General features: G+C 36.2%; 1 protein-coding gene across 1 annotated transcript in view; it reads left to right on the top strand.

Annotated features, from left to right (window-relative positions):
• Positions 1-12225, top strand: part of DGKH (diacylglycerol kinase eta) — a 167225-nt gene that overhangs the window by 80464 nt on the left and 74536 nt on the right. Inside the window, exons 3-4 of the mRNA XM_042806159.1 lie at positions 9957-10067; positions 11798-11878. Of these exons, the coding sequence (XP_042662093.1) occupies positions 9957-10067; positions 11798-11878 (192 nt within the window). The remainder of the gene's footprint in view (positions 1-9956; positions 10068-11797; positions 11879-12225) is intronic.

Raw genomic sequence — 12225 nt, 5'->3', positions numbered from 1 at the left:
TTTTTTTTTTTTTTTTAATGTTTTGAGGGTGATTGAACACTGAAACAGATTGTGGAGTCTCCATCTGTGTAGATAATCAGAACTCAACTGGACATAGTCTTGGTCGAACTGCTGAACTGCTCTAGATGACTCTTTGTGAGGGGGGCTGGACTGAATGGATCTCCAAATGTCCTTGCCAACCTCAACTGTTCTGTGATTCTGCAACAACTGTGTTCCATAATTGTGAATATATGTAACCTGAACCTACAGTACCAGTATTAGTTACGGAGAAAAAGTATTAAAAAAAGTTCTGTGCTATTCCTTGTCTCAAAATGAAGCTTTTTATCCTGCAGCTTTATTTACAGTTCTTTGCTTTTCAACATTTTTTTTTCTATCATTCTGATCACAAGGGATAGGGTCTGTGAATCTTTTTAGTTTTATTACTTCTGAAGTCCCTGTCATTCAGAAAGTCATTCATGAAGAAATTTGATTAAAATGAAATGCCACTTGTAGTGAGATACTCAATAAAAAGGTGAGAAATCACAACCGTACTCTTGTGGAGGAGAATAAAGAAGGTATTTTTTGCTGTGTGGATACCAAAGAACACAGAGTAACTGGTTTGACCCAGATCACACATAAAATCTGCAGTCAAACTGGGACTAGATTTCCAATCTATGGTGTATATATTCTGTATTTTGGCTTTCTCTAAATATTTTTTTATGATAATCAAAAGGATTTTTCAATATCTTTAATACATTACCTCTTCTAAGTGTCTGTTCCTGTATATTGCTTTTTTTCCCTTGTTGGGAAATACGCTAGTATAATTTTACCATCATCACTCAAATTATATTCCCAGTCTTCTTACTCAAATATGAATTTCTCAATAGTGGGAAATATATTATTTGTCTCCCCATGACTGAAAAGTTGTATGGGTAAGCAAGAGATTCTTGCTTTTGAGTTATTATGGAATTAAGGGTTTTATTGATTTAACTATTCTAGAAGTAGAGTATTAAGCTAAGACTGTTAGTGGAAAAATACTAGAAAATGTAATTCAAAACATGATTAATGTGTATCCAGGATTTTATGTGCCATCCAGTAAAATAAAATTGGGGCCAATATAAACTTGCAATGGAGTGCAGCCACTGAATTAGATTAAAGCACGTAATCTCTGTATCTGCAGCAGTCAGAAACACTAGAAAAATTCAGTAATGCTTAGGTATTCAGTTAATAAACTTCTCTGTAGTTCTAAATGTATCAGAAATCTGCAGATCACAGGGCTGCAGCATCTGCGAAACTGGTGTCTATTTGTCTTTACAGACTTGAGTATCGAGTGGGATATCAACTGCGATGACCAATCACTTTCTAACAGTGACTAATAATTCAGATAAGGTTAAGAAGTGAATGGATGGGATGGTATTTTTACATTTTTTTATCTCTTCAAAGAAGTGAATAACTATAAAGATTCTATGAATTTGCTAATTTCAAACACATTTGCATGATACTGGCGTTTCCTGGAATGATATGTTTACAATGTGTATGTTTTGGACTAGGTGATGGTTGTAGGTCCCTTCCGAGTGAACTACTCTGTTCTATTCTACAACTCTTCCTGGCCTTGTGTGAATTCTGTTGCTAAAAGCTTTTTCTGTTCCCCAACTTGATTGGTGAAAGTCAGCTAGAGGTGTGGAAAAAGCCTGCAAGAAGGAAATGAGCTGTTCCCCAGCTTTCCCTGGAGAGTCACAAGCTCTAAGTGACTCTGCGTAGTCTCCTTTCTACCCAGCGTAACTCCTAGAAAGTCTGACATCACTGGAATTTGTTTAAATGTTCTCAGAGGGACAAAAATTAAACCTACAAGAAGTAAAACAGAAAAGGTTTGTTATGACGAGCTTAACTTGTGATTTGTTTTCAAGAAAGGGTCACATAAAAGTTTGTAGTGGTATTTAATGTATTTTTGTTATATGATGCTTTTGCAATTTCCTCAAGTAATTCATCGACTGTTATTTGCATATTAACGCTAGATAGAACTAGAGGAAACGTTTGCTGTTTTCTGTGGAAATGTAAGGGGATTTTTTGTTTTGGTTTTTTTTTTTTTTTTTGCATTTTGCTGTGCGAGGTGGAAAAATGGTTTATTTTGGACCTACACTGCATATACTTTACCGACTGGCAAGTGTGTTGAGTGTTCCTCCTATTTAGTTGAGACCAAGACCTAAATAACTCTGTTAAAGAAAAAAATCTTGTCAGCTGAGTGCTTTTACTGTTTATTATGGATTTCATTTTTTCATTATTTTTTTCTTCCTAAGACACATGCCACTTATATTCTTCTGTCTCAAAGCCAGTTAGACTCTAGTTGTTTTAAATCTCTCTGCTCAGAGCATGTGTAATTTAAAAGGAAGCTCCAAAGAGTAGCTGGAAAATACTACTCTAAGACTAAGTTAGCTGAGTTATGTAATAACACCAAGACGCTTAAATCTTTGGCACTAAGTCACAGTCCTATGGAATGTTTTATCCTTTCTCAGTGTATTGCAGCTGTTACATGCCCTGATTAACGAGAACACAGAGTGAGATGAACGTGATGTACATGACTGGAAGTTATTCTTTTAAATACCTGAACTGCAGATAAATTTTATTCCATGATTCTCAATCTAGTATCAAGTTTATATCTAAAATAGTTTTTGTTTTTGAATTCCCAGTGTAGTGTTTCATCCTAATATGGTAATATCCTATTCATTTTTGATATGTGCTATAACCTCTATTTTTAAATCAATTTGATAATTGAACTTCAACTTGCTAGCAAGATATTTTTATTATGACATTTTCTCTGCAATTTCATATTTACTTCATGTTTTACTACAATACCATATATTCCAAGTAGAGGAAGCTGAAAGCTATTTTTTAATTTAATTTTAACAGCAGCAATGCAAAATATGTTTCCTTAGCATAGGCTGGAAGGGAGCATGAAGGGAGAACAAGGTTGAGGAAAAAGTGCACTGCATAAGCTGTATAATTGCATTTATTTATATTACAGTTTCACTTAAGCTAGAGTCCATCCACATAAAGGACCCCAAAAATATGGATTATAAGAAGAAAGTTGGAATAATACTCTATTTTGTTATTACAAAAAAAAAAAAAAAGATGATGCTTAATCACGGGTTAGTGTTGGGGGGAATGTGGCTGGCTTCATTCTGAGATTTTGGAAACCTGTTTTCTCAAAGCTAGCCAGACTGTTTTTTTCTTTAATGAGACAGGGTTAACTGTCATCAACAGTGGCAGACTGAGCATATGCAACTTGCCACTTTTTGTGATTTTTCTGTCACAAATGTAACCTGGAAGATGGGTTAGCAGCAGCAGTCTGGGCCATCTCAGTTGAGACAGGCATGGTGCTTTAGGTACCCCACAGTATAACTCCACATGTTGCACTGAGCGATCAGTTCTTGATGGTACTTCTTTTTATTAAGATTTTCTTGGTTTTAAAGCAATGTTATATAGTCAACATGATCATCTTGATTTTCAATTTTATTTTGACCATTTTCAGCTGTGTAGGTTCATAGGTATAGCATAGTTCTTGGTTTGGTTTTAATTTTCAGATGCCAGGCTCCCTTCACTATGATCAGGAATCTTCAATAAAAATGTAACCTTGCACTGAGCAGCTGATGAAATTTTTATTCTTGGTAGATAAAAATCTATTTTTATTTTGACATAACTAATGAAGGATCTGTCAGCATAAGTGGCAGTAATAGAAGCTGCTGTACAGAGATTGTCAAGAAAATCAAAAGCTTGGAATTCCTGGGTCATAATTTTAATCAAAATCACGAGTTTGATTGTCACATTTTTTAATAATAGAAGTAATTTTCTATCTACTGAACACATGGAATATCTTAAGGATCTCTCAGTTAATAAGAGCTGTGAGACTTTACCTTGTAACATAATGAAGACTCTGTCTGCCTAAAGCCATACCTGTGCAGACAGTGAAAATGTACCAAACTCACCACAATATTAAAAAGAGGGTTGATTTTATGTCAATACTCAACTTTGCAAAGTCATATGAATAAGAGGTGTCACAGGAGAGGGATAAGCAGTATAAAATGCTGTAATCTTTTTTTTTTTTTTCCTTTAATGGTCTGGTCTATCAACAATCCAAATACTAATTATTTTGGTGAATGAGAGCCTATGTTCACTTACAAACACAAACATCAGACTTTAGAGCAAAAGAGATACCGTCAACATAGCAGGAGAAATCTAACCTGCAAAATTTTTTGCTGGATCAGAAAATAGTCCGTCTTCAGCAGTGGCCTAGGAAAGGCCGTTCAGGAGCAGCACGTGAGTTTGGCTGCAGTCCGTTCCCTCCGTACTTCCCCATGGTAGATTAAAGGGACCATGTACAGAGGTGGTGTTCTGGAATGGGATTAATCCTTTTTTTTGGACTTGCTGACACTGCCTCTACAATCTCTTGTGACAGCAGCTTCATAAAATCACTACCTGCTATGTAAAGTTGTGTTGCTTTTTACCTTTGTTAAGCTGATCCCAACATAGTTGCATCATATTCCTCCTTGTTATAACCTCGAGGGATTTGGTGAGCAATAGTTTTGCATTCACCACACTATGCTTTAACGCTTTTATAAACTTTGGTCATATTACTCCCTCAGTCTACTGCTCTTCAAACTGAAGAGTTCCAGCTTTTTTAGTCTCTCTTTGTAAGGCAGCTGTTCCATCCTCTGAATCATTTAAGTTGACACTCTCCATACCTTCTTTTAACCCTGTTTGTTGAGTTGGGGAGACCAGAACTGTCTGATACACCAGTGTTTTATATAGCAGCAAAATGATATCCTCTGTCTTGGTTTTGTTACTTGATGACAGCCAAAGTTCTGTGGCTTTTCTGGCTGTGGTTGAGCACAGAGAGCTGTGAACTGCGACTTCCCGATCTCCACACAGAGTTGATGTGAGAATGTTAGTAAGGTTTAGATTTTTTTCCCCAAAGCAGAGCGTCTTACCTGGGCTGAAGCTCTTCTTCTGCCGCTTTGCCCTCGTGCTCAGTTTTATAACATACTTAGAGTTCCTCACCTTTGGCATAGAATTTGACTACTTAAAAAGAGTAATAGAATTAGCTTAGTATCTTCTGCAAATCCGAAGATTTCCTTGTGTGATCCTTCTTTGGGTCACTGAATTTGAATAAACCTGATTCCTTGGGAATCCAGAAGAGAAAAGTAACTGTTAAGCCCTACTTGTGCTTCATATCCCTTGAGCAACTTTCAGTCCTCAAAAAGCCCCTTTTTCCAATTCCATTCGAACTTAATTTATTCAGTGGTCTGTAGTGGAAAGCCTTGTCAAAGGCCTTCTGAAAATCCGAGTCCCCCAGATCTTCATTTATCCACATGCTTTCCTCTCCACCCACTGAACTCCCTGCAGATAGTAAGACAGTATTTCCCTTTACAAAAGCTCTGTTGACTTTTTCCCATCAGCTGTGTTACAGGCTCAGTGATATTATTCTTCAGTATGGACTCTACTGTCTTATTAGGTTGGAAGTTAGTATCAGAGGGCCTTTCAGGACCGCCAATGCCATCTAGTCCACATGACTTAATGATTTGTCTAATCTAGTACTTCCTGTGTATGTGCTTCAGGTTGATGTAGCTGTTCGGATGTTATTAAGAACATGTGTGAGATACTGTCTCATCATCTTCATTACTAAAGATAGATGCCAAGAATTTGATGAGTTTCTTTGCTATAATCTCCTTGAGTACTCTCATACCTCTGTTGAAAAATGATCCTGCCAACCTCCTAGCTGTCTTTCATCTTTCAAAGTATTTAAGGAACGTTTTAGTCTCAGTGTGAGCATCTGTTGCAAGGTGATCTTAAAATTGTTCTTCACCCTCTTAATGTCCAGCTTATGTTTGACCTGTCGTGCTTTATGGCCTTTCCTGTTCTCATTTTCATTCTCCTCATTTTCATAAATTTGCTGATGTTATTTTCTGTACTCTCCTGACACATTTTGAGCAGCACGTCCACTTATATACCTGAAAAGGAGTATAGAGAAGAGTTTTATTTTTAATCATTAAAGTGGTTTAGTTTGCAGCTGCCAGTAATACATCCATAGTCAGTTTACTGTTTTCTTTTCTAAATTCAGAGTATTTTCTGAATTCAAAATATAATTTATGAATATTTAGGGCCACGAAGATGCTCAGGGGGCTGGAGCACCTCCCCTGTGAGGACAAGCTGAGAGAGTTGAGGTTGTTGAGCCTGGAGAAGGCTCTGGGGAGACCTTCTAGCAGCCTCCTAGTACTTAAAGGGGGCTACAGGAAAGGTGGGGAGGGACTCTTTATCTGGGAGTGTAGGGATAGGATGAGGGGTAATGGCTTTAAACTGAAAGAGGGCAGATTTAGATTAGATACTTGAAAGAAATTCTTTACTGTGTGGGGTGGTGAGGCATTGGAACAGGTTGCCCAGAGAAGCTTGTAGATGCCTCCTCCCTGGAAGGGTTCAAGGCCAGGTTGGACGGGGCTTGGAGCAACCTGATTTAGTGGAAGGTGTCCCTGCCCATGGAAGCGGGGTTGGAACTAGATGATCTTTAAAGTCCCTTCCAACCCAAACCATTCTATGATTCTTCTTTCTTTGTGTCTTTCTAGCAACAGCAGAAGTAAAAATTTGACTTCTGTGCAAATACGTGAATTTACAAACTGAGTGAATTAGAAGTAAGGCATTGTGGTTGCCTGCCTTGAAAATTCAAAATTAACAGTTTTCATTTTTAAGTGCTATATATTGAATATTTGAAAATCTGCTGATAAAAAGGATGATGCCTCTCATTTTTTAGTGATCAAAATACCCACAAATCACATTTATTTTTGTCATTTAGAATATGGTGACATAGAGTTGCATTCAACATTCTTGGATAATTGAATATATATAGATACCTTCTTAATTTTATGAAATGTGGCTATGGTTTTTATAATTAGATTTCTTCAGGAAAATATACCACTGTGGAGTACTGTGATGTTGTGACTGTAATATTGTGAATTAAAATTTTGAATTGTTACTGACTAAAGTAGTAAAAAATGTTAGTGATTCTATAATAGTGACTCTATTCTGTTCTGTTCAGTTCAGTTTTATTCTTATTATAGTCCCATATGTCTGGAGGGGTGTTTTATTACTAGATGATACAAGATGATGTATAGCGAAGTCAGAGGTTTTGGCAAGCAGATGAGAGTTGATTCTGTAAAAGTGACAAGTAGCATGGGATTGTGGGAGGTGCACTTCTTATTTCCCTTAAATTGCGATAGAGAAGTAGTTAACAGAACTGGCAGTGATTATTGCTTATGCTTCAGATTTAATGTCCAGTTGAGATTAATTAGAAGGTTTCTCAGAACAGCGAGGTCTTGGAGCACTGTCTTAATTGCTGTCAGGAGAGGAGAAGGTACTGATTGCCTTTTTAAGGTGTAGGCCTGATTAATGCTTTTGAAAAACTTTACATGACTTGGTTGTAGGCAATAACGTGGACCCAAATTCAACAACCTGAGAGATCCCTCCCAATCTCAAATTACTGTAAGTGCTGTGACTTGTGTGTAGATTAAGGAAAGCATTATTAGCTGATTACCTAATGACTCAGTTGGCAGCTAGAAGGTTTTTGCACATTTTAAAGGCTAAATGAAGTCAATTAAGGATATCAGGCCAAAGCTCAGTTTTGATGCCTGCAGCCACGGAGTTGTGTGTTCAAGATGCTCAAACCTCAGCATCAGGAAAATTGGGAAATTGGTGGTAAAATGTAAACTTCAGACATAGACTTCATTGAAGGACTTGCATTTCTTGAGTAAATGTTTACCAGTCTAGTATTTTTTTAACATTTTGATGCCAAAATACCTTCTGTGGAGCCTGCATGTTTATTTACTGCCAACTTTAGGGAATTAATTTTAAATGGCTGATTTGCAAAATAAATTTAATTTTGAAGCTATTGATTTGATTTTAGGGATACTGGTGTTTTAAGGGGTGAGTAGAAATAGGGGGAAATGGCTTATGTAGGCATAAAAATTACAAGAAAGAGTTAATTAATTCTTTAGTGAGTAATAGCTAGCTCAAGGTTCATGGAGATTTATGTTCTCTGAATGGATTTTAAAATTCCTGAAAATACTCAGTATAATGTATGTTCTGTGTCTCTTAGTACACATAGTGTGGTCTAGGGAACGTGGATTTCCTTCCATTTTGGAAATTTTTCCAGTAAGTCAATGCCTGCTCTGTATGTGGAGTACTGTTTCCCTGGAACAGAATTTCTCTGGTCTTACACCTTCCGACCCTTGACAAACACATTAGTCATCTACTCCCTTCCTGTGTGTTGAGCTTCCAAAATCTCAGAGAGGGATATGAAACAGAAGTGCTGCATGGATACAACAAACAGCTTTGAATAAGTGCTTATATTTGCTAACTGATTAAAACTATGTTGTGTAAAGCTAACTTATCTGAGAGCCTGGTCAGAAAATTGCATGCAATCTTAAAATGGTGTGTGCTGAGCAGACCCTTTCAGCTGAGAATTACTATACCTTAGCTAGAGCAGGAGGGCTGATCAGATGTGTTGGTCAAGGTTGTTGGCATGTGAAGTAAAGTGAGATAAATCCAAACTTTCAGCTTCAAAGTTTCATCTGAGGGGGTTGCTTTTTTAAGAGTATTAATTCAAGTGCTTTGTGATTGTTGGACTATATTTTTAGTTTGTGATGTTTGGAGTATCTAAACGAATGGTGCAATGTAGGTGCATAACAGTGATGTTTCTCATTTCAAGGAAATGGTAAGAACACTAAAGTACTTTCTGTTTTGTTTGTTTTTTTTTTTTTTTTGGTGTTGTTTTTTCTATTTTTATTACTTGCATTAAAGTTAAGGAGAACTTGACATCTAATAACAGAAGATGATGTTTATGAACTCTAGGTCAGGTTTTGGTTAAGTCTCTAAAAGGTCTAGAATAGCTTCAAATGATGTTTATATCACATTGTCTAGAAATCCTATTATAAGATTCGCATCACATTATTACACAACAAATTGGAAATACTCTGGAAATATTAGAGACAATTTTGGAATATAATATCCAAATGTCCTTGCTTTTTCTTGTACCCTTTGTGTGCTTCACAGTTAATTTTGAGACTCATACAATTAGTATGCTGTGTCATGTCATTTTGTCTGATTAAGTGGAGAATTTCTGTAATCAGTTGGATGAATCCCACACGCGCTGGTGAAAGCAGCATACACATTTAAAATATACTAATTTGTGTCTTACTCATTTCAAAAAATGGGCTTTATGTAGGCAGGGTTCAGTCTGCAGTGAAAGGTTTGGATCAGTGAATTGTTTTTTGACTAAAAATACTTGCCTGGTAAAAATATCCCTAGCTGTTACTGTTCTCACACTTTCCATATAATGATTATTCCTAATGGTAAGCTGATTTCATGTAGAAGGCTTCAGTTCAGCAACACACTTGAAGTCATGCATAACTTGCATCATACTGGATCATTCCCTCTATTTTTAAAGGCATAATTCATGTGCTTGAATCAGACACACACTTAAGTACCTTGTTGAATTAGTGCCTATGTGGAAATTGGTTTTCTCCTCAATTTAATCAAAATTGGAACTGGAAATTATTTTGTGTAGATGGTTTTTAGCGTTTGTTTTCTGAATTATGCCACCATCCATTGTTGCTTACTTTAATATTTGTGGGTTTGCAGCTATCCAGACAGTTGAATTATTTTGTGTTCATCTTCACAATAATTATATATGCCTCTTGACTGCCTTTTCAGTTTACATGTAAAATTAGCATTTTGCCAACTTTGTAATTGTTTAAAAAATAGTGATGAAAAGTCTGGTCCTCCAGAGAATTAGTCTCAACTTAATGTGAACAGGTACAAATTTAAATTCCCAGTTATATGAGGTGTAACAGAAATTTCTAAAAGCGTAACTTTTACCTATATGCATAGCTATTTAGATATGTATTTACCTTCTGTATTTTATTATTTTTCAGACAAGTATAAAAGAAGGATTACTACTGAAGCAAACCAGTTCTTTTCAGAGGTGGAAAAAGCGTTATTTCAAACTTCGAGGTCGTACCCTTTACTATGCTAAGGATTCAAAGGTAATTCTATGCTACTAGTGTCCAATACCATATACCTGTAACTTCAATTTTGTTTGGATTTATAAGTTCAATAACAATTTAATGATTTAATAGTGATGTTTTAATTAAAAAACTGCTGTATATAAGATGTAGCGTGTTAAAATTAACTAAGGAAGACTGGTGATTTCTCTTGATTTTTTTTTTTTTTTTTAAACAAAGTTTATCACAGTTATTTTAACCTTTTTGACTATTCAGAGAAATAATAAATTCATCCTAAGGAGTTGTGGGGCTTTTTTTTGGGGTGGCTCTCAGGCAGTCAAATTTAACATTTCAAAAAAGAGAGTAAAAATTGGATAATGCTCAGAAGTTATCCCTCAAACTGAACTCCATTAAAACTCTTCTCATCTGATGCTCATATTGCCATTAAAGAGGTGGAAATGGTTATGTGAAATCAAGGTTGGAAGATTTTTCTGCCAAAACTGATATATAAGGGAAAAAGCTGTTTCCGATCAACTGAAATTTTTGGTGGGAAAATTGAGGGTGGGCCGAGGGGAATAATTGTCTTCTTCCCGATAGGTGTTTCCTCCCTCCCCCTCAGGGCCGGGACTGAGAGCATTTTGGCTTGTTGGGCTGGCTCAGTTTGTGCTGTTCCATAGGGGTGGGCTTTACTTTTCTTTATCCTACAGAGTTGCAGTGACTCACGGGAGCTGCAGGTGAGGTGCTTCAGGTCTCTATCATCTTCTACACCCTGGTCTTCTCAGTAAAACTATTACTAAGGCATGGAGACTTGTCTTTCTAGAACTATATGAGTATAATTGCCTGATGCACAGTTGGGTGGCTGTGGTGAATCAAGGAAAACATCATCTCTACAGGGAGGCCAGCGCTGAAGTACCTCTGTTGTCACACTTCTCTGCACATGGTGATACCACCAGCAGCTTATAGAAAGATTTATTAAACATGGCAGATAAGAGCTCTGAGAACGGCAATGTCATCTGTGCCATAAAGATGAAATAGGGAGGTGTAATGGGTAGGCAATTGTACAAATACTCTGTAACGTTGAATCCAGACATGGTGAAATTCCCTCAACATCGATTTTTCTTCCAATGGCATGGAAGAGGAATAAAATGTTATGGCTAAAAACAGGAGGAGGCATTTTTGTTGGTCTTCCCTTCTGTGCTTCAAAACCCATTAGTTTAACAGAACCTAATTAATCCTTTGCCTGAAGCTGGGGTGTTTAAAGAAGATAGATATTTCTCTTGCTAGAACATCAGACAATGGAGTGAAAGGGATCTCTTCAGAACTTCGAGCTCTGTTTTTTCGTATGGATATTGTATCATAGATTCCCCTTCATGAATTTAAGTTCCATCCTAAAACTTATTAATTAATTTGTATTTTACTAAGTGTGAATCTCTTTTCTCTGACACCACATTTATGCTACACAGGAGACACCGCAAAGCTGCATCTATTTAAAAAAAAAAAAAAAAAAAAAAATATTTAGAAGAGATTTTAAAGCAATATCTATTTTTCAAGCCACTTTATGCTGTTATGTACCACTTAGCAAATAGGACTGTGTTTAGGGGTCAAATAGGAAGTTTTATCACATCATCAGTCTTTTATGTTTTTTTCACCTCTTTTTTTTCTATTTTTATTTCCCAGTCAGAATGGACACAAGGAAATGAAAGCACAGACTGTAAGCATACCTGAAAGTGGTCTCGGACTATACTTAATGTTATGTTCTTTCCCATTCACAGTCTCTAATATTTGATGAAGTTGACCTGTCAGATGCCAGTGTAGCTGAATCGAGCACAAAAAATGTCAACAACAGCTTCACGGTATGGAACCATTATAATACTGGTCTTGAAAGCTATGGATAGACTGTTACTAAGAAAATCAAGAGTCCTCTGAATTGTTTCTTATTTTCTTCTATTTGGAAATAAAATTTATTTTATTTGGAAATGGTATAATGTATCAGAATAATATCACATCAGCTATTGATAATTTTGTTTCTGTGGGTTTTTTTTTTTAGCAGAAATTAGAAGGTTAGATAACAGTTTCTTCAAGGGATGATGATAGAAGGCATTAAAAATTTAGCAAGATTCAGTAGTAGTACTTTGTTACTACTTATTAATACAGCTTGGTTTTATGCTGTAGTTTGTCTCTGAGGTGACATGCTGAATTG

The sequence above is a fragment of the Tyto alba genome, unplaced genomic scaffold (genome assembly GCF_018691265.1).
Source record: "Tyto alba isolate M040663 unplaced genomic scaffold, T.alba_DEE_v4.0 Super-Scaffold_45, whole genome shotgun sequence".
Taxonomy (NCBI): domain Eukaryota; kingdom Metazoa; phylum Chordata; class Aves; order Strigiformes; family Tytonidae; genus Tyto; species Tyto alba.
The sequence above is the reverse complement of the archived record's forward strand: the minus strand, read 5'-3'. Positions and strand labels throughout refer to the sequence as shown.